The sequence below is a fragment of the Poecilia mexicana genome, unplaced genomic scaffold, assembly GCF_051168715.1.
Source record: "Poecilia mexicana isolate PSO_F unplaced genomic scaffold, ASM5116871v1 scaffold_22, whole genome shotgun sequence".
Classification (NCBI taxonomy): domain Eukaryota; kingdom Metazoa; phylum Chordata; class Actinopteri; order Cyprinodontiformes; family Poeciliidae; genus Poecilia; species Poecilia mexicana.
The window spans coordinates 25,761,501-25,786,411 of NW_028263391.1; the positions used below are offsets into that span (position 1 = coordinate 25,761,501).

Genomic DNA, 24,911 nt, shown 5'->3' on the forward strand with positions numbered 1-24,911 from the left:
AGGAGCTACAGAGCTGCAAGACAAGAAGGAGAGGGCCGCTACGAGCATGAGGAAGTCACCGTGAGGCCCCAGACCTGCCGCTCTGACTCAGTACTCTTCCTGTACTGGGAGCCTCCTGCTGCTGCAACACCTTTTTCATCATCAGGCCAGTTCTGGGGTTCAAAATGCCAAACTCCGTCCGTCTCTCAAAGTTTTCTTATTTTAGTTCACAGTGTCAGCATTAGGGAAAGATAGGCTAGATTATTGATTTTACTTATTTGATTATTTCTGCTACTGATTTAAGCTGTACTGACCCTTGCAAAATTGCCTTACTAATAAAATAATTAGCATTAAGAAAATCTAAAAGATGTTGTGGACATTCAGTTAATGAGTCACCTTAAAGTTCTTTGATGGTTGTAAAATAGCTATGAAGTTTGATTCTGGGAGGAGAAGGTGGAAAATGTTTTATAGGTTGCTTTTAGCCAAAACTAAAACAACACCCTTGGGACTCGCCCGAGTCACTAAAACCAACCTGGTTCAATAACAAGTGCAAGTTGTAATAAGAGAAAGAGTGACCGTTAACAGGTGTGCTCTGTGAAACTAGCTGATTCTGGGCTACTCTATCTGGCTAATTCACAGAGTGAAAAAGGGTGGGACATCTGGATGGAGGTCGTTAGAAACCAGGCTAGTCTTTCTCGCACCCAGCTTAAACAGAGTTTACTTCAGTTCTGGGTAGGGTAAATCTCGGCAGATTTAGGAAACTCAATTCACCCGTTAGACGGAGAGCTGGGAGCAACATCTCTCTCCTCTCAGAAGAGGAAGTAGAGAGAGAGAAGGGGGGGGGGGGAGGTGTTGTGCAACAACAGTTTACAAAATGTTATGTTTGAAATAAAGTCAAAATGCTAAGAAGAAAATTAAATTAACATTCAAAAAAACTAAAAACATCCTGATTAAGTGAAACTTTAGTTAAAGGTGTAATGTCTCACAAACATTAAATGTGTGGAATATTAATAAGGCTAATATTTATCATAAGGCTGAACAAAGTCAAAATCTGAAAAATAAAAACCATACTTATAAATTTTCTGAATATATTCAAGTCAAAACCTTTATAAAAGAAGAATTTTCTGGAATAAGGTCAACTTGTCTGTAAATGAATTTCTTCACTTTGTAGATTAAATGAAAAATCTCCAGTGTTTACTCTTTAAATCACGTTTCTTTGAGGTTAAATATCAAAACAACCTTCCTTTAATCCCATCGTCCAAAAGCGATCGCGTTAATAGGTAGAAAATCCGAGGTGAGAGTGGATTTAACCAAACTTGTATTTGATTGGTTAACTTCTGAACGGCTACTTTTTCTTGATTGGCCAGTTGTGTGACAGCTCGGGTAAGAACAGGAAGAAACGCTCAGTGGCGTACAGCCGTGTAAATAGTGAACAGAGGATGCTAGGTGTGGAGCCCGACAGAAGGGCGGCTGCTGCTGGTTGACTGGAGCCAGGATGAGACCTCCTGCCGTACCAGGAGTTTTACGGTAGGCCGCTTTCAGTAATGGAGCTCGGTGTGTGGGAAGAACGGGAGAAGCCAGTAGGCGCGGCCTGCTTCGTTAGCAGGCTAGTGGCTAGCCCTATTGCTAACGATGTTGGAGAAACTTAAAAGCTGTGGAGCTGAAACGGAACCGCCAGGTGGTTCTGGACGGGTTGGCTTGGCTTTAGACTCACGTTTTTACTTGTGTCTTCATAAAATGCGCTGCATGCGGTTCGTTTTGGCTTGCAGTTCAGCAGAATAAGGAATTAGTCCAGAATTGGCGCTCTGGATGGAAATGTCAAGTTCATGTTTTTGTCTTGTTTACACCCAGTCTAGATATCAGAACTGTTTATATCCCGAACTGTCCGGTTCTGGTTCGGTCAGAGAGGCGGAGATCGGTCCAGAGAGCGCCGAAGTTGGCTTCTGAATCGCTGCTTCAGTAAAGGGCTGTTCCGCATATTTAAGCTGCCTTTAATCAGCTAAAATCTGAAATACTTGGACGGATCAAACCGGGGTGCATAATTCTGCACTTCGAAACCCAATTCATGATTCATTTGTCTTTATTCTTTCTCTAAAATAAGTAAACAAATGACCATAGTGTTGAAATTGTGCTTTTTGTAATTTAAAAAACAATGTTTAATCCAGGCTTGGCTAGTGGTGAATATACATTGTAATCCAGTTATAGCAGCAGTACATATATGTGTTTTTACTCAAAAGTTAAAAACTAGCCTGTCCAAGAAATTCCTCAAGATTTTAAAAAGTATTTGGTAAAGAAAAGCGAGTAAAATAAATGAATACAAACAAATAATATAATTACAAAACAGATTTTAATGAGAAGAAACACTTTTTCATATTCATTCTTCCAATATAAACTTATGAAACTCACACTTGGTATATACAGTAGTGTATATATTTTAGAATAAGCTACTTTCAGAAATAATATATAGTCTTTACCGTATTCAGAGATTTTACTGAAGACAGCGTAATGGCTCCATAAACACAAACACTGCTCCTCTAAAACATTTCCATGTGAAATAAACTTCTTCAGGGCGCCAGAGATCTGTGACTGGTCTCATTTAGCTGCACACAAACTGCATTTAATCATACTTCGAATTTACTGGTATCTTTTTTAAACGCTCATGAACAAAACGATGTAGAAAATGGTAAAAAATTTCAACAATGTTGTCAGTTTTTTAAACATCACCAAACTAGAATTGATCAAAATTCTTATGATTTGAATAGATTTTTCACGATAAATGATCCATTTGAAACTCGTGGTTTAAAACCCTGAAATTGATCTGAACTAGCCTAAAAACATCAGATCAGCTTGAATTGGTGATTTTAAGGCTGAGTGATGAATTAAGGTTTGATCATTTTTAGTGTTTTAGATTTTAGTTCATCATCCAGCTTCCTGATGGAGTGAAATCAGACGCTAACTTCAGAGTACGTTACTGTAGGCCGAAGGTAACAGTTGTCAGTAAAACTGAAACGGTGAGTTTACCTGAGCTGACAGGTTACAGGTGAGTCACCTGAGCGGCACTTTATTCCGTAAAGCTTCAGAAGCTGAACGGGCCTTACAGGAAGCTCTACAAGGAAGTGATTGGGTCACTGACTGAGAAGGCACCAGATTTTTCTAATACTAAATAAAAACATAAATTTCCTCTAGTAAAGATAAACACCAACAGGTAACAGATTTGGTAATGTGTTGAAAATTGATTATCAAATCTTGATAAATTTAACATCTAAAATCTGTTAAAGAATTTAAAAAGGGTACATTTTTAATCTGAAATGCAAAATATATATTTTTGGCTTAATTATTGCTCTGAATAAATTAAATATTTCAGCAGATTGTGTTGTTGAGTCTGTACACTCCAGTTAGCAATTTATTGATTACTAAATTAGTTGATCATTTCAGTAATAAATCTGATGTTCAGAAGTGAAAAACCTCCAAGAACGGTTCCTGCTTTACCATCATATAATCACTCATTCATTTATTATAGACTCATTAATACCCTGAAGTTTAATAAACTTCAAAGTATTAATTCTGAATATTCTGAGTATTAATTAATTAATTCAAATCAATAAAGCATTGATTTGAATTAATTAATGTTTTTATGGTGTGTCAGAACCGACCCGATTTAATTCTCCTTTTTCAGCTTCGTCATCACATTGATTTCCTGTCTGAAGACACTTTGAGTCTTAAATAGGAAAGTAAAAATGGAAACAATGCTTTTAATTCATTAAAATCCCATGTTCAAACATTAAAGTCTCATAACAATTATTGGTACAACTAATAATAAAAACATAAAACTAAAGTAGTTTAACTTTCTACCTTCCTTTAAGTGGATATGAGTGTTTTTAGAAACTGCTCACTTGTAGACCTTCCTGTTTCTGTGGGGAAGAAATATGACGTGACACGGCAACCTGTCTCTCTGCAGCAGCATGTTGTCCTCTAAACGGGTAGAAATGAAAATAATCCCCAAAGCTCAGAGAACGTCATTAAAAATGTCTCATAATGACGCGGAGACGACCGCTGTCCTGCTCACCTTGTTACTCTTGGACAACTTTGATGTGTAACCATGGCAACAAGGTATTGTTTTCACAACCGGGAGCAGCTGATGAGCATCACAAATGACACCTGAACTCTGACCCCAAACCTCAGAGGAGTTGAAGTCCTGCCAACATGAACCATTTGTCCAAGCAGAACTGGACTTTTACTGGTCATTCTGGACTCACACCGAGCTTCTGAGCAACAAACGCTCTGAAATGAGGAAACTCGTGTCCATTACCAGGCATGGTGGAGGATGTGTGATGCTGGGGGCCTGGCACCCTGACTGGATGGGTCACCATCAGGTTCAGAAGCTCTGCAGCAGATGATTCAAGATGGACGCCATGGTCACAAAGGAAAATCTCTATCTAAAGTTTAAAATGTTTGATTCATACTTTGGTGTCAAATCATGCATAACTGGACCGACCCACAGAAATCATATTTACTGATAATTCTTTTATTTTTCAACATGGCCACCATAGCTGTCGTGGAAAATACATTTTTGCACAAAATTCACCAGTTAGACGGATGTTTGGTGTCAAATCACAGTCGGCGTATTTTGAACCATAAAACAACATTTTATATTTTCTTGCTCTCGTTTCCTTTTTCTGGTGGAAGTTTTTAAAAATGGCCACCATGGTGGAAGAAAATATCAGCAGCCACAGCTGACCTAAAAGTTAGCTTCACTAATTCACTGTACAAGAATCTTAGCTATGCTAATGTTAAACTACTACATGCATAAAACATTAGCTGAAGCTAATCCATAACTAATTAGCTTAAGCTAATGCTAACCGCTAAGTCATCTCTCTCTCTCCTTCTTCTCCTTCCAGCTGACTCGCTAACAGCAAAATCCTCAGTTTCTGATTCTGCTGCATTTTATCACTTTAAAGTTGAATGAACAGGATGACCAAAGAGGAAACATTTGATGAGACATAAAGTTATGAAAATGGGGAAAATTTTATGCAATAATTGGTTGAAAAGGCTCAAATGACAGCCATCTTGAAATTCAAGTGGCTAATGGGAAAGATGAAGAAAAGTACAACCTACTAGCATGCTGACGTTTATGCTTGTATCCATGACTGAAACTCATTCTTACAGTGATCAGCTGCTTTATGACTCAGTCGTTTCCATAATCCTGTCCAACTAGTCCAATCCAGGGGGTCAACAGGTGAAACGACACGAATCTGACCTAAAGTGAGGCGCTGCTTTGTTTCTCCAGCAGCCGTTCTCTGGTGCTGCTGATGTCGATCCTAAAAGCTGAAAACCTTATTCTCTTTTTTCCCCTCCCCACTTGGATTGTGTTAGAAATCAGATCCACAGGTAGAAACAGGACTTCATTGTTCCTCTAATAGCTTTAGCATCAGTCCTGCTTGCTATTTTTAAGGGAAGAAAGTTCATCTAGTGCATGTTTGCTTTGATTTGTAGTTTTCTGCTGCTGCCTGAGAGCCTGTAGCCATGGATGATCAAGGCTCTAACAATACCTCCTTCCTCAACTACGAGGATCTGGAGACCTACCTGAACCGGCACAACTCCAAGTTCATCTGGCTGCTCGTTGGTAAGAGACTCAATGCAACCTTTATGGAAAACATTACACCTTTAAAATGCTCCTGTAAAGGTGCAACTGCTTCTGTAACTAGACTTACAGAAGCAGTTCCTAGCAAAAGCATTCACAGCTGTTTAATTAGACTGGACAGTGAGCTGCTGTTAGCTTAGCGGCCGGCGCGTTAGCAGTGAGCTGCTGTTAGCTTAGCGGCCAGCGCGTTAGCAGTGAGCTGCTGTTAGCTTAGCGGCCGGCGGTGAGGTGTGTGGTGTGACTGATGTCGTGTTTTAATTGTTTCAGCCACCATTCTGTCCTGTGGATGGATCATCTATTTAACCTATTACAACTCTCGCAACATCGGCCTCTTCCTCACCCTCATCATCAACCGACTTTACAAGGGAGGCTACATTCACATCGGTACGTTGGACAGGAAATGGCTCCGGCTGGAGGAAAGCATAGGCCCAGACCAACTTCCTGTTTCTGAGAAGCACTTCCTGTTTGCTGTCACAACATGTTGGGATAATATGACCTGAGGAGCTGCTGATGTGTTTATGTATTTAAAGGGCCGGCATCATGTAAAATCAACTTGTCTCGCATTGTGTTATTCCTTCATCTATAGCATTCCTGCAGTGTTGCTTGGAGAAATCCTTTAATCTCCATGGCAACCGTTCAGCTGCACCCAGCTCCGCCTTTGAGACTATATATATATATATATATATATATATATATATATATATATATATATACACATACACATATACTGCTCAAAAAAATAAAGGGAACATTTCACTTTAATTTTGTGTGTGGCTCCAAATCCAGGCCTCCATTGGTTAATACATTTGATTTCCATTGATGATTTTTGTGTGATTTTGTTGTCAGCACATTCAACTTTGTACAGAACAAAGTATTGAATGAGAATATTTCATTCATTCAGATCTAGGATGTGTTATTTGAGTGTTCCCTTTATTTTTTTGAGCAGTGTATATATATATATTTTTTTCCAATATTTCTTCTAACAGTCACTCGTTATGACAGTTTAACATGCGAAAGATAACCTGTGAATAAATTAAGCTCCTCTTTCTTCTCCCAGTGCTAACTAGAAACAACCAATCAGAGCCAGGAGGGGGGTCTTAGTGCTGTCAATCATGCTTGTGAAGAAGCTAATGGAAGCTAAAGCCGGTCCAGAGACCTGTTTTAATTTTATGTTCTGGGACGGGCAGAGATTGGCTTCCTGCTGCAGAACCGGGTCAGGAGCCGTTGGGTTTCCAGGTGGCCTCTCTGTGTGGTTGTCATGGTAACCTGATGTTTGTCGCTCCGCAGGTTCGTTCTCCTTCTCTGTGCTGTCGGGGAAAGTCATGTTCAGAGACGTTTACTACATCAACCAGGACATGTCCATCAGGTCACCTGATCTCTGCTGCTGCTCTTTATCTCTCTGTCTCCATGGCAACCACGCCTCCTCCTCATTGGCTGCTCTCTGTGTTGCAGGATCCAGGATGGCTTCCTCATATTTCGCTGGTGGAAAATGTATAACCCAAAACAAAAGCAGCATGGTGAGTTCAGCTGCTGAAATGTTCACACATAAACAATCATTTAATCACTAAGTGAATTACAGTAAGCTTAATAATTTCCATTCTGATCAATATTTGAAGGATGCTTTTGTTTACAGAAACATCATAATCAATTTTATTGTTTTGGTTGGAAGTGGTTTTTAGTTCAGTTATTTATAATTATAAAATGTTGATTTATTTTAGTAACAATAAATTCCCATTAATGATTGTTAAAAAGCCCTAAAACTCAAGATTATATTTTACTATTTTTCATCACTGTTTGTTTTTATAACGGACCATCAGAGTCCCCTGGGTGTCCTCTGGATGTCCCCTGCATGTCCTCAGTTTCTGTTTTCTCGCTGTCAGATCCCAAAGCGGAGACGAGGCTGTTTGTGACGGTGAACGGCTTCGAGTTCCACGTCTACAACCGGACCGACCTTTACGCCCGGCTGCAGGAGACGTTCGGCCTGGAGCCCACGCTGCTGAGCGCCCGGCGGGACGAGGAGAGGGGCCCGGAGCCCCGGAAACACGCCCTGGACAGGTCTGGACCTGCAAAGATGTCCTTAGGCTGTCTTCCTTCCTCACTTCTTTCATTCATATCCTTCCTTCCTTTCCTAGTTTCCTTATTTACTTCCTTCCCTCGGTTCCTCACTTCCTTTCCTTGAGTGTTTGCCCTCTGATCAGTGTCTCTCCAGTCTCAAAAATAATCTGTGTTAATCCGACTCCCTGCAGTGTGAACGTCCAGTCGGAGAGTCCTGAACCGTCGTCGTCATGGCGATCCCTCATCCCAGTGATCAAGCTGAACATCAGCACAGTGAGCGACCCGCCGGCGGTTCTGTAGCGGCTGCAACGGGTCAACCAGTTTATACCAGTTTATACTAGTTTATATGGGTATAAAGGGGTTTAGCCTGGTTTAGCCTGGTTTGGTCTGATTTGGTTTTAACCTGGTTTAATCTTTTTAAACCTGGTTTTAATCTGATTTAGTCTGGTTTTAACCTTGGTTTAGTCTGGTTTGGTGTTAATCTGGTTTTAATTTGGTTTGGTTTTCACCTGGTTTAATCTGGGTACAACCAGGTTTAGTCTGTTTTAACCTTATTTAATATTGTGTAATCTGGGTTTAATCTGGTTCCTGTAGGGCCGTCTGGCGTTTGGGAACCACCACCTGCCTCAGACGCTGTGTGTGAACTTCGAGGACGCCTTCCTGACCTACGCCACCAAGCCGCCGTCCAGCCACCTGGACCAGTTCATGCACATCGTCAAAGGGTCGCTGGAGAACGTGCGTGTCATGCTGGTTCCCAGTCCGCGCTACCTGGGCCTGCAGAACGACGAGTCAGTCTCTGGAAATTAATATCTCAGCTTCACACAATCTGGGCTGTAGTTGAGCAGACTAGAACTAATCTGGGTTTCTAAGCAGAACTCTCAGCTAAAACAGGAACTATAGGTTTCTAACCCAGATGTGTTTCTTTCTGTATTTATTGTGTCAAAGTGCGACCTTTGTGTTGACCTTCATCTGTCCTCCAGGCCTCCTAGACTGATGGGCGAGGGCTTTGTGGTGATGCAGTCCAACGACGTGGACATCTACTACTACCAGGATGAACCCGGTATGCTGCTGGACTCATGGCTCCGTCCTGAGCCTCCACAGATTAACCATCTGATTTAACTGCTTTCATGAGGACAAATACAGTTACTGACGTTATTTTTGTCTCTGTGTGTGTCCCCGTCTCTCCGTGTGTCCCCCTTGGCAGGCCTGGTCCCCGTGGAGCAGGACAGGTCGGAGGAGGCCGAGATGAGCAGCGAGGATGACAAGCTGCAGGACCTCCCTCCATGTTGGGGTCTGGACATCGTCTGTGGAAAGGGGACGGACTTTAACTACGGGCCGTGGGTCGACCGCCAGCGGTGAGCAAACCCAACGCACCTTGGCCGTAGAAAAGCTGCAGCTGAAACAATCAAGTCGCAGCAATAACGACCATCAGTGGGTTATTAAAATTTGAGTTTTAATCTGAAAAGTCTGGGAGTTGAACGCCAGACCTTTATGTTGCTAGGCAATAGTGCCGCACTGGACTGGATCTGTTGCTATTATGGACTGTAAATGTTTGATTTGAACGTCTTAACATTTAAAGATCGGAGTTTCCGCTTCTCTCTGTCCTGCACGTAGAGCTGATTTAGTCAATTTAGAAATACTTTGTTTCCCCAAACATTAAATAATAACAGACAGGAAATCTGGGAGTAAAGATTTAAAATGTCTTCCTCCCAGGACCAGATGAGAACCCGCGCCTTCACCTAGCCGTCCCGGCATAGAGTCTTCCAGTTAGCCGTCCAGGCGTAGCGTCCTCCCGCTGGCCGTCCAGGCGTAGCGGCCTCCGCCTAGCCGCCCAGGCGTAGCGTCCTCCCGCTGGCCGTCCAGGCGTAGCGTCCTCCCGCTGGCCGTCCCGCCGTAGCGTCCTCCCGCTGGCCGCCCAGGCGTAGCGTCCTCCCGCTGGCCGCCCAGGCGTAGCGTCCTCCAGCTGGCCGTCCAGGCGTAGCGTCCTCCCGCTGGCCGTCCAGGCGTAGCGTCCTCCCGCTGGCCGCCCAGGCGTAGCGTCCTCCAGCTGGCCGCCCAGGCGTAGCGTCCTCCCGCTGGCCGCCCAGGCGTAGCGTCCTCCCGCTGGCCGCCCAGGCGTAGCGTCCTCCAGCTGGCCGTCCAGGCGTAGCGTCCTCCCGCTGGCCGTCCAGGCGTAGCGTCCTCCCGCTGGCCGCCCAGGCGTAGCGTCCTCCAGCTGGCCGCCCAGGCGTAGCGTCCTCCCGCTGGCCGCCCAGGCGTAGCGTCCTCCCGCTGGCCGTCCAGCCGTAGCGTCCTCCCGCTGGCCGTCCAGGCGTAGCGTCCTCCCGCTGGCCGTCCAGCCGTAGCGTCCTCCCGCTGGCCGTCCAGGCGTAGCGTCCTCCCGCTGGCCGCCCAGGCGTAGCGTCCTCCCGCTGGCCGTCCAGCCGTAGCGTCCTCCCGCTGGCCGTCCAGGCGTAGCGTCCTCCCGCTGGCCGCCCAGGCGTAGCGTCCTCCCGCTGGCCGCCCAGCCGTAGCGTCCTCCCGCTGGCCGCCCAGGCGTAGCGTCCTCCAGCTGGCCGCCCAGGCGTAGGGTCCTCCAGCTGGCCGTCCCGCCGTAGCGTCCTCCAGCTGGCCGTCCAGGCGTAGCGTCCTCCAGCTGGCCGTCCAGGCGTAGCGTCCTCCAGCTGGCCGCCCAGGCGTAGCGTCCTCCCGCTGGCCGTCCCGCCGTAGCGTCCTCCAGCTGGCCGCCCAGGCGTAGCGTCCTCCCGCTGGCCGCCCCGCCGTAGCGTCCTCCCGCTGGCCGCCCAGGCGTAGCGTCCTCCCGCTGGCCGCCCCGCCGTAGCGTCCTCCCGCTGGCCGCCCCGCCGTAGCGTCCTCCCGCTGGCCGTCCCGCCGTAGAGTCCTCCCGCTGGCCGTCCCGCCGTAGCGTCCTCCCGCTGGCCGTCCCGCCGTAGCGTCCTCCAGCTGGCCGTCCAGGCGTAGCGGCCTCCAGCTGGCCGTCCCGCCGTAGAGTCCTCCCGCTGGCCGTCCCGCCGTAGCGTCCTCCAGCTGGCCGTCCAGGCGTAGCGTCCTCCAGCTGGCCGTCCAGGCGTAGCGTCCTCCAGCTGGCCGTCCAGGCGTAGCGGCCTCCAGCTGGACGCCCAGGCGGAGCGTCCTCCCGATGGCCGTCCCGCCGTAGCGTCCTCCCGCTGGCCGCCCCGCCGTAGCGTCCTCCCGCTGGCCGCCCAGGCGTAGCGTCCTCCCGCTGGCCGCCCAGGCGTAGCGTCCTCCCGCTGGCCGCCCAGGCGTAGCGTCCTCCCGCTGGCCGCCCAGCCGTAGCGTCCTCCCGCTGGCCGTCCCGCCGTAGCGTCCTCCCGCTGGCCGTCCAGCCGTAGCGTCCTCCCGCTGGCCGTCCAGGCGTAGCGTCCTCCCGCTGGCCGTCCAGCCGTAGCGTCCTCCCGCTGGCCGTCCAGGCGTAGCGTCCTCCCGCTGGCCGCCCAGGCGTAGCGTCCTCCCGCTGGCCGCCCAGCCGTAGCGTCCTCCCGCTGGCCGCCCCGCCGTAGCGTCCTCCCGCTGGCCGTCCCGCCGTAGAGTCCTCCCGCTGGCCGTCCCGCCGTAGCGTCCTCCCGCTGGCCGTCCCGCCGTAGCGTCCTCCAGCTGGCCGTCCAGGCGTAGCGTCCTCCCGCTGGCCGCCCAGGCGTAGCGTCCTCCAGCTGGCCGTCCAGGCGTAGCGTCCTCCCGCTGGCCGCCCAGGCGTAGGGTCCTCCAGCTGGCCGTCCCGCCGTAGCGTCCTCCAGCTGGCCGTCCAGGCGTAGCGTCCTCCAGCTGGCCGCCCAGGCGTAGCGTCCTCCAGCTGGCCGCCCAGGCGTAGCGTCCTCCCGCTGGCCGTCCCGCCGTAGCGTCCTCCAGCTGGCCGCCCAGGCGTAGCGTCCTCCCGCTGGCCGCCCCGCCGTAGCGTCCTCCAGCTGGCCGCCCAGGCGTAGCGTCCTCCCGCTGGCCGCCCCGCCGTAGCGTCCTCCCGCTGGCCGTCCCGCCGTAGCGTCCTCCCGCTGGCCGTCCCGCCGTAGCGTCCTCCAGCTGGCCGTCCAGGCGTAGCGTCCTCCCGCTGGCCGTCCCGCCGTAGAGTCCTCCCGCTGGCCGTCCCGCCGTAGCGTCCTCCAGCTGGCCGTCCAGGCGTAGCGGCCTCCAGCTGGCCGTCCAGGCGTAGCGTCCTCCAGCTGGCCGTCCAGGCGTAGCGTCCTCCAGCTGGCCGCCCAGGCGTAGCGTCCTCCAGCTGGCCGCCCAGGCGTAGCGTCCTCCAGCTGGCCGTCCAGGCGTAGCGGCCTCCAGCTAGCCGCCCAGGCGGAGCGTCCTCCCGCTGGCCGTCCCGCCGTAGCGTCCTCCCGATGGCCGTCCAGCCGTAGCGTCCTCCCGATGGCCGTCCAGCCGTAGCGTCCTCCCGCTGGCCGCCCAGGCGTAGCGTCCTCCCGCTGGCCGCCCAGGCGTATCGTCCTCCCGCTGGCCGTCCCGCCGTAGCGGCCTCCCGCTGGCCGTCCCGCCGTAGCGTCCTCCCGCTGGCCGTCCCGCCGTAGCGTCCTCCCGCTGGCCGCCCAGGCGTAGCGTCCTCCCGCTGGCCGCCCAGGCGTAGCGTCCTCCCGCTGGCCGCCCAGGCGTAGCGTCCTCCAGCTGGCCGCCCAGGCGTAGCGTCCTCCAGCTGGCCGTCCCGCCGTAGCGTCCTCCCGCTGGCCGCCCCGCCGTAGCGTCCTCCCGCTGGCCGCCCAGGCGTAGCGTCCTCCCGCTGGCCGTCCCGCCGTAGAGTCCTCCCGCTGGCCGTCCCGCCGTAGCGTCCTCCCGCTGGCCGTCCCGCCGTAGCGTCCTCCCGCTGGCCGTCCCGCCGTAGCGTCCTCCCGCTGGCCGCCCAGGCGTAGCGTCCTCCAGCTGGCCGCCCAGGCGTAGCGTCCTCCCGCTGGCCGCCCAGGCGTAGCGTCCTCCAGCTGGCCGCCCAGGCGTAGCGTCCTCCAGCTGGCTGCCCAGGCGGAGCGTCCTCCCGCTGGCCGTCCCGCCGTAGCGTCCTCCCGCTGGCCGTCCAGGCGTAGCGGCCTCCAGCTGGCCGCCCAGGCGGAGCGTCCTCCCGCTGGCCGTCCCGCCGTAGCGTCCTCCCGCTGGCCGCCCCGCCGTAGCGTCCTCCCGCTGGCCGTCCCGCCGTAGCGTCCTCCCGCTGGCCGTCCCGCCGTAGCGTCCTCCAGCTGGCCGTCCAGGCGTAGCGGCCTCCCGCTGGCCGTCCCGCCGTAGAGTCCTCCCGCTGGCCGTCCCGCCGTAGCGTCCTCCAGCTGGCCGTCCAGGCGTAGCGGCCTCCAGCTGGCCGTCCAGGCGTAGCGTCCTCCAGCTGGCCGTCCAGGCGTAGCGTCCTCCAGCTGGCCGCCCAGGCGTAGCGTCCTCCAGCTGGCCGCCCAGGCGTAGCGTCCTCCAGCTGGCCGTCCAGGCGTAGCGGCCTCCAGCTAGCCGCCCAGGCGGAGCGTCCTCCCGCTGGCCGTCCCGCCGTAGCGTCCTCCCGATGGCCGTCCAGCCGTAGCGTCCTCCCGATGGCCGTCCAGCCGTAGCGTCCTCCCGCTGGCCGCCCAGGCGTAGCGTCCTCCCGCTGGCCGCCCAGGCGTATCGTCCTCCCGCTGGCCGTCCCGCCGTAGCGGCCTCCCGCTGGCCGTCCCGCCGTAGCGGCCTCCCGCTGGCCGTCCCGCCGTAGCGGCCTCCCGCTGGCCGTCCCGCCGTAGCGGCCTCCCGCTGGCCGTCCCGCCGTAGCGTCCTCCCGCTGGCCGCCCAGGCGTAGCGTCCTCCCGCTGGCCGCCCAGGCGTAGCGTCCTCCAGCTGGCCGCCCAGGCGTAGCGTCCTCCAGCTGGCCGTCCCGCCGTAGCGTCCTCCCGCTGGCCGCCCCGCCGTAGCGGCCTCCCGCTGGCCGCCCAGGCGTAGCGGCCTCCCGCTGGCCGTCCCGCCGTAGAGTCCTCCCGCTGGCCGTCCCGCCGTAGCGTCCTCCCGCTGGCCGTCCCGCCGTAGCGTCCTCCCGCTGGCCGTCCCGCCGTAGCGTCCTCCCGCTGGCCGCCCAGGCGTAGCGTCCTCCAGCTGGCCGCCCAGGCGTAGCGTCCTCCAGCTGGCCGCCCAGGCGTAGCGTCCTCCCGCTGGCCGCCCAGGCGTAGCGTCCTCCAGCTGGCCGCCCAGGCGTAGCGTCCTCCAGCTGGCCGCCCAGGCGGAGCGTCCTCCCGCTGGCCGTCCCGCCGTAGCGTCCTCCCGCTGGCCGTCCAGGCGTAGCGGCCTCCAGCTGGCCGCCCAGGCGGAGCGTCCTCCCGCTGGCCGTCCCGCCGTAGCGTCCTCCCGATGGCCGTCCCGCCGTAGCGTCCTCCCGCTGGCCGTCCAGCCGTAGCGTCCTCCCGCTGGCCGCCCAGGCGTAGCGGCCTCCCGCTGGCCGTCCAGCCGTAGCGTCCTCCCGCTGGCCGTCCAGGCGTAGCGTCCTCCCGCTGGCCGCCCAGGCGTAGCGGCCTCCCGCTGGCCGTCCCGCCGTAGCGGCCTCCCGCTGGCCGCCCAGGCGTAGCGGCCTCCCGCCGGCCGCCCAGGCGTAGCGTCCTCCCGCCGGCCGCCCCGCCGTAGCGTCCTCCCGCCGGCCGTCCCGCCGTAGCGTCCTCCCGCCGGCCGTCCCGCCGTAGCGTCCTCCCGCTGGCCGCCCAGGCGTAGCGTCCTCCCGCTGGCCGCCCAGGCGTAGCGTCCTCCCGCCGGCCGTCCCGCCGTAGCGGCCTCCCGCTTGCCGCCCAGGCGTAGCGGCCTCCCGCCGGCCGTCCCGCCGTAGCGTCCTCCCGCCGGCCGTCCCGCCGTAGCGGCCTCCCGCCGGCCGTCCCGCCGTAGCGTCCTCCCGCTGGCCGCCCAGGCGTAGCGTCCTCCCGCCGGCCGTCCCGCCGTAGCGTCCTCCCGCCGGCCGTCCCGCCGTAGCGTCCTCCCGCCGGCCGTCCCGCCGTAGCGGCCTCCCGCCGGCCGTCCCGCCGTAGCGGCCTCCCGCCGGCCGTCCCGCCGTAGAGTCCTCCCGCCGGCCGTCCCGCCGTAGCGGCCTCCCGCCGGCCGTCCCGCCGTAGCGTCCTCCCGCCGGCCGTCCCGCCGTAGCGGCCTCCCGCCGGCCGTCCCGCCGTAGCGGCCTCCCACTGGCCGTCCCGCCGTAGCGTCCTCCCGCTGGCCGCCCAGGCGTAGCGGCCTCCCGCTGGCCGTCCCGCCGTAGCGGCCTCCCGTAGCGGGACGGCCATTTAGACTCCTATTCTTCCAAACCAGAACAGGGATTAGACCAGATGATGCTTAACTACCAACCCTGAACAGGAGTATCTAGTTCATTTACTTTAGATCAACATTATTAGATTTTTCTCCTTTTGCTCTTTCTTTTGGTTTGTTATTTTGTTTGTATTTCCTTTTAATTCCTGTAAAACACTCTGTATTACCTTGTTGCTGAAAATGTGCTGTGTAAATAAAATAACCTTTACCTTTCCAGGGACTGTCTCTGGAAGTTCTTCCTGCCGGCCGACTATCAGGCCATGAAGGTGAGCGAAGTGGCCCAGCCAGGAAAAGCCCGGCAGATCCAAGCCTTCGAGCTTCGCATGAACATCATCGCTGACGCCACCATCGATCTGCTCTTCACCAAAAACAGGGTGACTCTGGTTCCCTCTGATCCCTCTTCCTCCTGCTGTTCTGTCTCTATGCATCAGTTATTGATATCACTTCATGTTTTATTCTCTTTCAAACTGTCCTCCATGGGAAAGGAATATTCAAAACTGACAGGATTGTCCTTTTCTTCCCTCCTTTGAGCATTTTCTGTTTGGGTTAGGCTTCTCTCCTTTATTTTTAGTCTGTGATAATGAGACATTTCTGTTTGCTGTCTTCCTCCTCTGCTCTGTCTTCATCGCTGTTGCTAGGAAACCAATGCCATCCACGTGAACGTAGGCGCCGGCTCCTACCTGGAAGTCAACATCCCCATGACTGTGGGAGAGAATGGTAAGTAGGAGCAGAAACATCAGTCGACCACGATGTCAGCTTTGATGTCGGCAGACGTCTCCATGGCTCCGGGTTAGATTTAAAGAAACAGCAGCACCTCATCCTTTATGCTATTTGCAAAGGTTAGGGTAGAGTTTGGCTTCTTGCAGCTAGAAGCGTTCGATTCCCGGCCCGGGGTCTTTCTGCATGGAGTCTGCATGTTCTCCCTGTGTATGGTGGATTCTTCCTCTCACAGTCCAAAAACATGACTGTCAGGTTAATTGGTCTATCTAAATTCTCCCTATGCGTGTTTGTCTGTCTGTCTCTGTGTTGCCCTGCGACAGATTGGCGACCTGTCCAGGTGACCCCGCCTCTCGCCCAGAACGTTAGCTGGAGACGCAGCAACAACCCTCCTGACCCCACTAGAGACAAAGGGTGTTAGAAGACGGATGGAAGTTGCTTTATGTATAAAACTCTTTCCTACGGTTAAAATTGAGAACTATGCGCAGACGTCTGCAGCTGTACGGCTGGACACACTCTGGTACCTTCAGATTTTCCTTTAAAAAAAGAAAAGAATCATTTCCCCTATGGCTTTAGGATCAAAGGATCAAAATCCACTAATTCATTTTTAGCTGCATAAAATGCCAAGCCGTGAAATAAATAAAGGCAAACTGACCAATAACATTTAGGCTTTGGCGTGCCCTTTGACCCCCACAAACTCACACTGATGTGCACTACATACAAGATGTTTTGACACAAAAGGTAATTTTTTTCTTCATAATTTTGTTAATAGTAAAGAGGGTTGGATAATAAAAAATACAATAACTTTTCATTTTTATATTTAAAGGAATCCGGAGCTAGTTCTGCTAACCAAAGCACCATCACACTAAAGCTGAAGCACTGTCTCACTTTGCCTTTGGAGGTTTTATAAACTTATAAATGTCACATCATGCATCTTATTGCAGCCATTATTAATTGCAGTACTCATATATTCGTACAGACTAACTGGGATTCAGTTTGCTGTGAAGTTTTAAAATGTAAATATTTTTAATTGTGACATGTTCTCAATTTTTTTCACTCCCCAGGGAAACAGAAAGTCATGGATAATTAAAACTTCCTGCTTTCATAGGTAAAGGATGAGTGAGTTTCAGTCATGTAGATTTTTGCAGGAGTTTTTGTGGCTGTGCTGTGTTGCAGCCGTAACCTTTGGAGCGAATGTTCCTCTGGGTTCTGAATAGAGCTTATTGACAGGAAGCTGTAAGCAGAGCAGAGAGGCGAGTCTGGACCAGAGGAAGTGTGTTTTGTTGTCGCTATTGGCTGTCAAAGCACAAGCAGAGAGCTGGTCGATAGGCTGCCAGCTGGGACTTTATGCCACAGATCATGTTGAGGTCAAACTCTCAAAGGTCAACCAAACCGAGTTAGCTTCATCAGGCTGACAACGAGGACTCTCCTCTCCCTGCAGGCTACTCCCCCACCATCAAAGGCCAGCTGCTGCACGTGGACACCACCAGCAGCATGCAGTACCGGACGCTGCTGGAGGCCGAGATGCTGGCGGTAAGCAGCTGCCCCGTCCCTGCCCCACTGCACCACCCCGCCCCGCTGACCTGAGCTTTGTGTTGCAGTTCCACGTGATCGCCAGCTACCCCCGTGTGTGGAACATGCCCCAGTCCTGGCAGTGTGAGATCGAGGTCTACAAAGCCACGTACCACTTCATCTACGCCCAGAAGAACTTCTTCACAGGTCAGCAGCGCCAGACCGCGTTTCCGCACAATGACCGAGACCTGATCCTCAGTCTGTTTCTGTCCGCTCAGATCTGATCAAGGACTGGGCGAGCGACAGCGCGCCGGATATCTACTCCTTTGTGCCGTATTCCTGGAAGTTTAAGATCTTATTCCACCAGTTTGAGATGATTTGGGCGGCAAACCAGCACAACTGGATCGACTGCTCCACCAAGCAGCAGGAGAACGGTGAGCAAGCCGCTCTGCATGAAGCGTTCCCGTCCTTCAGCAGCTCTCATCACCATAACCTGGTCAGACATCAGCAGGAAGTTAAAGTATCATCGTAACAAACGCAGATTCAGCTTCAGAGAGTAAATTTGTTTCTGTGTGGACTATTTAAACTTCTTGTTCCAGCAGCTTTAGCTGCGATAACTTGGTTAAAGGGTTCTTATGCTGATGATGGCGGAGTGATGTTGAGGTTTTGCCGGTGGGGTTAGCTGATCGATCAGCTGATCGATTGCGTTGTTAACCTGCAGTGTACCTGGCGGCCTGCGGCGAGACGCTCAACATCGACTTCACGCTTCCTTTCACCGAGTTCGTCCCCGCCACCTGCCACACCCGCTTCAGCCTGAGGGTGAGTCCGTCTGCAGCCTCTGGTTCTGCTCTGATCGGTCCAGCTCTGAACATGGCCGCCACCGCGTCTCTCCCGCAGGCTGAGGACACGGACATGCGGCTGTCGCTGCCGGAGTGCCACCCCAGCCGCTACCCGCTGCTCACCCTGGCCAAGGACTACCAGAGTGTCAAGCTGCCCGGCGACGGCGAGGGAGCCCCATCCTCCAAAACCAGCAAGCCGCGCTGGAGGAACATCACCAAAGCAGAGTGAGGCATGCTGGGACAGCCAGTATGGCAGGCCAGCTTAGCATTTAATCACCACTACGACAGATGTCTCTTTTTTATTATTCACCAATTGGTGTGTATACAACAAACCTCACAGACTGACAAAGAGCAGGAAGGGTGTTGATCTGCAACATAATTAACCAAATAATAGAACAAATAACAGCAACAAAAACAAACAAGGAATGGATGCATTCAAAACAAAACACAATCTAATGCAGTGGTTTCCAAACTATTTCTGGCCCCCCATGGCTTACAGATGGCTGTCTGGTTGAACGATGTGTGTGAGCGAAGGGGGGATTCTTAGAGACTCCCTGATATACTCAGCCCGGCTCCAGACGAACAAGGAGGGGAATCAACTTTTTGGGGGGCAAAATGAATCGTAGCTGAACATGGACAACACCAGTAGCTTAAGCTACTTGTTAAGCTTAAGGTTCTGTATTGATATTAGCTAGTCATCTTTTAGCTAACATTAGCTAGTCATCCTTTAGCTAACATTACCTGCATCCAACAGCTTTACTCAACTCAGTCGGTTAGTTTGGAGGGAAAAACTGTGAAAAGTTCTTTGCTGGTTTGCTGCCGTGATTCTAACACAAACCTACGTAGCTCCGCCCAGCAGCAGCAGGTCTCCTTCACAGGTGGAAACCCAGAGCGAGCGTCGTAGCGCTCATGTTGCGTTTAAAGGCGGCTCGGAAAAACAGGTTACAACATGTTAACAACGGATTAAACAGTTTTAACTGCTGATAAAAGTGACAGAGGACACAGATATGGGAAGTGTGGAAGCCTACTGTATCAAATTGATATAGGAATAACAGAGAGTTGGCCATTCTAAGGTAAAAACCCAGCGCATACAGTGTTCATGTTTTGTTTTTTTTTTTCATCCAGACAGCTTCCTGCGCCTCCCTTCAATGGCATGGCGCCCCCACTGGGGGCGCGCCCCACAGTTTGGGAACCTCTGGTCTAATGGTTTCACAGCAGAAACAATAAGTTGTCAGATATTTGACTGGTTCATAACTAAACGTCAGCTCATCTACGGAGGTTTTAACTCATAACATCTGCAATAAAATACTGAAAAATAATGAAAGAAATGTAATTGCTGATTTTGTGTGGAACGTTGACGTGTTAAACCGGAGGCGCAGCATGAATAATCAGCTGGGTAAAACGTCAGATTAATCTGCAGATTAATCCCAGCTGTGGAAGCTGGTCATGTGACCCTCTGACCTTCAGGTCAGCAGCAGCTAAACCAGTCGCCTTTGGTTTAACTGCTGTCAGTCCAAAGGTCAGCTGTTGGCGACCTGACGGCTGAACATGGCCGACATGTTGGGTCGTTCCTGGTCCAGTAAAACTTCTTAACGCTGCTGATAATCTGATGCTGATGTGTTGAAAGTATTTTCCATTTGTAAAACCAAAGTGGAGCTTCAGAAAACATTCAATTTCTAAAAATAATTTACCATTTTTCAAATATTATAACTTTATTCTTGCAATTTTACAGCTTCATTCTCATATTAATCCAACTTTATTTTTGTATTATTAAAACGCCACAATTTCTTTGTTGTTCTGACTTTATTCCACTTTTAGTGGAACGAAAGCATTTAGTCAGCGCTCTGTCGCCACAGTTAGAATGGCGTTAGCACAGCTTTAGCATGGCGTTAGCACAGCTTTAGCATGGCGTTAGCACAGCTTTAGCATGATGTTAGCACAGCTTTAGCATGATGTTAGCACAGCTTTAGCATGGCGTTAGGACAGCTTTAGCATGGCGTTAGCACAGCTTTAGCATGATGTTAGCACAGCTTTAGCATGATGTTAGCACAGCTTTAGCATGGCGTTAGCACAGAGTTAGCATGACGTTTGCACAGAGTTAGCATGACGTTAGCACAGAGTTAGCATGACGTTTGCACAGAGTTAGCATGGCGTTAGCACAGAGTTAGCATGGCGTTAGCACAGAGTTAGCATGACGTTTGCACAGAGTTAGCATGACGTTTGCACAGAGTTAGCATGGCGTTAGCACAGAGTTAGCATGACGTTTGCACAGAGTTAGCATGACGTTAGCACAGAGTTAGCATGGCGTTAGCACAGAGTTAGCATGGCGTTAGCACAGAGTTAGCATGGCGTTAGCACAGAGTTAGCATGGCGTTAGCACAGCTTCAGCTCATACTTCTGTTCTGTGGAGCAGTAGCCTGAATGTTTACAGACGGCGCTGTAACTGTTGCCATGGTGCAGGGCTGGCTGGGTGGACTGCTGGAGGGTCCCAAACTTCCTGCTCATCATCGACTACACCTGGCATCCCATCTACCCTCAGAAGGAGGATGAGCAGCTGAAGCAGTCGTGTAGGTTCTGGTTCTGATTCTGGTTCTGGTTCTGCTGCTGTCTGTTGACCTTCCTCCTCCTCTTCCTCACTGCGTAGTCTCAGAGATAGAAGAGTCCATGCTGTCGGCGATCCGCCCACCCGACCAGGGCGCGGCGCCGCGTTTCCCCTGCGGCGCCGCCCCGTCCGTGCGGCTCCCTGCTGACCCGTCAGACCTGCCGCCCGACCGGCTGCAGGTGGAGATGGAAATGTCTCCGGACTCCCAGATCCTCCTGTACGGGCCTCTGCTGCGCGCCCTCATCGCCATCAAGGTCTGTAGCTGGGGTCACCTGAACTCCTCGGCTTCCTCTCGAATCTGAACTCTTCTTCCTCCACCCCTCCAGGAGAACTACTTCGGGGAGGACGACATGTACACGGACTTTGAAGAGGCCGTGTCCAGCCCGGTGCCGTCCTCGGCCACGTCGTCGGGCCTCGGCTACTCTTCGTCTCCTGGCGTGGAGGACGTCGATCACAGCCACCCCCTGGACCTGCGGCCCTGGGATATCACCGTACTGATCAACCTCTACAAGGTCCACGGCCGGCTGCCAGTGGTGAGCCGGGTCGCACGGTTCTGTCCGGTTGGGATCCACAGGAAGCTAAAACAAAAACAAACATGGCAGCAGAACACATGTTGGATCAAAGATCAATAACCATCCATAGACATGGGATCAATATGCCAGATGTGTATATATATGATAAAATATTCAGTATTTGAACTCTGATCCAAAACCGCACAGCATTCTGGGAGATGTAGGCAGAGGAAAGGCCTTAGCCGCTCTCAGCAAGCTAAGGTAGCTGGGTAGCATCAACGCTCACTCTGTGGTTGCCTAGCAACAACCTGCTGAGTAACTTGCAGCAGTTTCAGGTTTCAGTTCTTCGCCTCAAAACTGCTGAAAAACAAAAACATGAAGCAAAGACATGTCTTCAGTCTGGGAGGTTTCAGATGTATAAAACTAAAAATCAATCAACAATCGACTGATATGAATCGTTGTATCGTGATGAGGTTTTCAGCCGTGTTAAACTGCTGTGGTCGGTTCTGAGTAACCCGGTTCGCTCCTGCAGCACTGCAGCAGTGAAGGTCCAGAGGGCCCGTCCGGCTTCCTGGAGCGCCTCTGCTTCGAGATGAAGAAAGGCTACAAGGAGACCATGCTGCAGATGATCCTGTCGCCCATTCACATCTTCGTCAGCGACAACTACCAGGTACCTGATCAGACAGGAGGGAAGAACGAACCGAAATGAATGAAACTGAAATGCAGAGAACAGATGAACTGACAGCTTCATTTCCAACCTTATACTGGAATTATTCCAGACTTATCTGGGTAACTTTACAACCTCATTCTGTGGTTGTAAACCACAACTTTATGTCTTTATCCTATTAATGCTACAACTTTTTTCTGGTGTAACTGTGCCAGCCTGGGCTGGAAGGCCGCTCGGAGAGCAAGAAGCCATTAAAACCATTACAGTTTTCAGACAGGCTTTGGGCAGAGGCTCTGGTGTCCTGAGCTTTTATCAGTGTGATGTGAGAACCGTCTGAGGAGGACGGGACTCTCCTTCAGGGCTCTGAAAGTGACGTTTGGCTGCTGGTTCCTCCTCAGCGCCCCACGGCGGACGGCGTGCTGAGAGACGGACACCTGAGTCTGTCCGGGCTGCAGATGAGGGCGCATGCCATGTTTTCGGCTCAGGGCCTCCCTCTGGGCAGCGACACGCTGGAATACGCGTGGCTCATCGACATGCAGGCCGGGGCGCTGACCGGCAGGGTCACCGTTCCTCAGGTGGGCGTCTTCACCTCCCTATGAATCAGTTTCTCATATTCAGAACTGGATTTCTTGGGATTTTCTTTATTATTCTGTGAAATGGTTAGCAGTGAGCGCTAACATCTCTGGCTTTGTCCCCATTAGCTGGCTAGCATGGTTGAGTGGGCAGAGACGTTCGTTTTCCACGTGGTTTCCAGGGAGTTCCAGCTGGAGCAACCCAAACCCTCCATCATCTGCCAGCACGGCGTGGACCGCCGCATCTGTGCTGACAAGGTACAGAAAGAAAGTACACCCCTCTGAATGATTACCTGAAGAGTCCATGATATTTATGAAACATAATGAAGCTGTCAGACTGCTCTGTCCAAATGGATTCATGCTAGCTGTACATTGGCGCTCTGATCTGCACAGTATGATGAAATGCTACAGCAAATGACTGGGCTTCAGGCATGTACTTAGTTTTTCATCTGTTTAATAAATGATGGTGTGCAGTGGTGGCACAGCTAGCTAAACTGGTAACAACTAGGTATTTAGCTGAAGCTAACGCTGATGCAATATATTAACATAGTATTTAGCACAGCTAATGCTAATGTGCTATTATCATTGTAATTAGCAAGTGCTAACATTAGTGTGCTGTACCAGCACGGTAGCTGGTGGAAGCTAAAGCACAATAGCAATAAGGTTTCTAGCTGAAGCTAATGCTAAGATGCTGTTCCAACACACTTTTAGGAAAGGCTTTGTAGACAGTTTTTAAACACTTCAAAATAAGAGCATGAATATAAATGGCTAACTCCTTAACGGTCGATAACTTTGTTCAACTGAAAGGTCACACAACAACCAAGTAAATTAGTGATTAAAATTATGCGGGAAAACAAATTTAGGGAAAGCTAACTGCACTAAATGTTTTTGAAGTTAGCCACATTGCTAAAGGAAGCATTACATCAGCGCACAGACACTGCTGGGGGTTTGGCTTTGAAGGATGGTGTACTGTCTTTTCCAGAGCTCTGCACCTCTCTGTTAAACTTTCCCTTAAACTCTGAAGGTTCTTGTTGTTGAGATTAGCTGACGGTCGGGTCGTCTCTGTGAGGAACGCACACAATTGGGGCAGAAACATATCTCTTGAGTTGCCATGCCAACAGGCAGCCAGCCGATGAGAACAGAGATATTTTTAAAAGCGGGCGCCTCATTAGTGTGACGGCTGATCCGAAGCTGTCGACGTTTCAGCTGGGCCGCCTCCCCGGCCACTGCCGCACCTCCGAGGAGCTGAAGTACACCATGACCCGTCTGGCGCTGGACGGGGTCGACCTGTTTGTCGTGGAGCACGGCTGCGCCGCCAGCGTCAAGGTAAGGAGCGCCCAGCGCGCCACGGTCGGGCCACCGAATTCACCGAATTCACTCCGACTCTCGTTTCTCCAGACGGGCGCGGTCCGGGTCGCCACCTGCAACCTGCACAACCAGGCGGTGGGGGAAGGCATCAGTGCCGTGGTGCAGGACGTCAACATGCGGCAGTACATCGAGCAGCAGCAGCCGGGTCAGGGGCAGCCTCTCCTGCTGCGCCGCTCCATCTGGCTGGAGGCGGGCTCGGTCAACCTGAACCTCATCACGGCCGACATCGCGCTGGCGGCCGACCACCCGGCCAAGTGTGACGTCCAGAGACACTTCCTGGAGCTGCACGACGCACAGACCAGAAGGTCAGCAGTCGACTTCCTGTTTAGGGTCAGGCTGAACTATCTTCTGTTACTGCTCTCCAATATGCTAAGCTAACTGCTAACCTGACGAACACAGTCCTGTTGAATATAGAACCATTATGCTAAGCTAACTGCTAGCCTGACGACAACAGTCCTGTTGAATGTAGAACCATTATACTAAGCTAACTGCTAACCTGACGAACACAGTCCTGTAGGGAGTAGAACCATTACACTAAGCTAACTGCTATCCTGACAAACACAGTCCTGTAGGGAGTAGAACCATTACGCTAAGCTAACTGCTAACCTGACAAACACAGTCCTGTTGAATATAGAACCATTATGCTAAGCTAACTGCTAGCCTGACAAACACAGTCCTGGAGGGAGTAGAACCATTACGCTAAGCTAACTGGTAACCTGACAAACACAGTCCTGTTGAATATAGAACCATTATGCTAAGCTAACTGCTAGCCTGACGACAACAGTCCTGTTGAATGTAGAACCATTATGCTAAGCTAACTACCAACCTGACGAACACAGTCCTGTTGAATAGAACCATTATGCTAAGCTAACTGCTAGCCTGATGAACACAGTCCTGTTGAATATAGAACCATTATGCCAAGCTAACTGCTAACCTGATGAACACAGTCCTGTAGGGAGTAGAACCATTACACTAAGCTAACTGCTCTCCTGACAAACACAGTCCTGTAGGGAGTGGAACCATTACACTAAGCTAACTGCTAACCTGACAAACACAGTCCTGTTGAATATAGAACTATTACGCTAAGCTAACTGCTAGCCTGACAAACACAGTTCTGTAGGGAGTAGAACCATTATGCTAAGCTAACTGCTAACCTGACGACAACAGTCCTGTTGACTGTAGAACCATTATGCTAAACTAACCGCTAGCCT

The 24,911-nt window shown here is 52.0% G+C and overlaps 1 protein-coding gene across 1 annotated transcript; it reads left to right on the forward strand.

The window, feature by feature from the left end:
• The first annotated feature begins 1,344 nt into the window (after positions 1-1,344).
• On the forward strand, positions 1,345-24,233 carry bltp1 (bridge-like lipid transfer protein family member 1). Its single transcript, XM_088002569.1, has 25 exons — positions 1,345-1,506; positions 5,473-5,602; positions 5,888-6,004; positions 6,908-6,986; positions 7,073-7,137; positions 7,501-7,675; positions 7,867-7,948; positions 8,270-8,463; positions 8,656-8,735; positions 8,880-9,030; positions 15,129-15,285; positions 15,550-15,628; positions 17,070-17,161; positions 17,230-17,347; positions 17,419-17,574; positions 17,862-17,959; positions 18,038-18,204; positions 20,440-20,546; positions 20,624-20,835; positions 20,908-21,114; positions 21,626-21,763; positions 22,159-22,335; positions 22,462-22,590; positions 23,539-23,658; positions 23,731-24,233. Exons 2-25 carry the CDS (start codon positions 5,503-5,505, stop codon positions 24,076-24,078), a joined length of 3,348 nt encoding a protein of 1,115 aa, XP_087858695.1. The 5' UTR covers positions 1,345-1,506; positions 5,473-5,502; the 3' UTR covers positions 24,079-24,233.
• The last annotated feature ends 678 nt before the right edge of the window (positions 24,234-24,911 follow it).

Coding starts and splice junctions, on each gene's coding strand:
- bltp1 (XM_088002569.1), top strand. CDS start 5,503: ATGGATGATCAAGGCTCTAACAATACCTCCTTCCTCAACTACGAGGAT. Junction 17,162..17,229: donor TGGAGGCCGAGATGCTGGCG/GTAAGCAGCTGC, acceptor TTTGTGTTGCAG/TTCCACGTGATCGCCAGCTA. Junction 22,336..22,461: donor GCAGGGTCACCGTTCCTCAG/GTGGGCGTCTTC, acceptor TGTCCCCATTAG/CTGGCTAGCATGGTTGAGTG.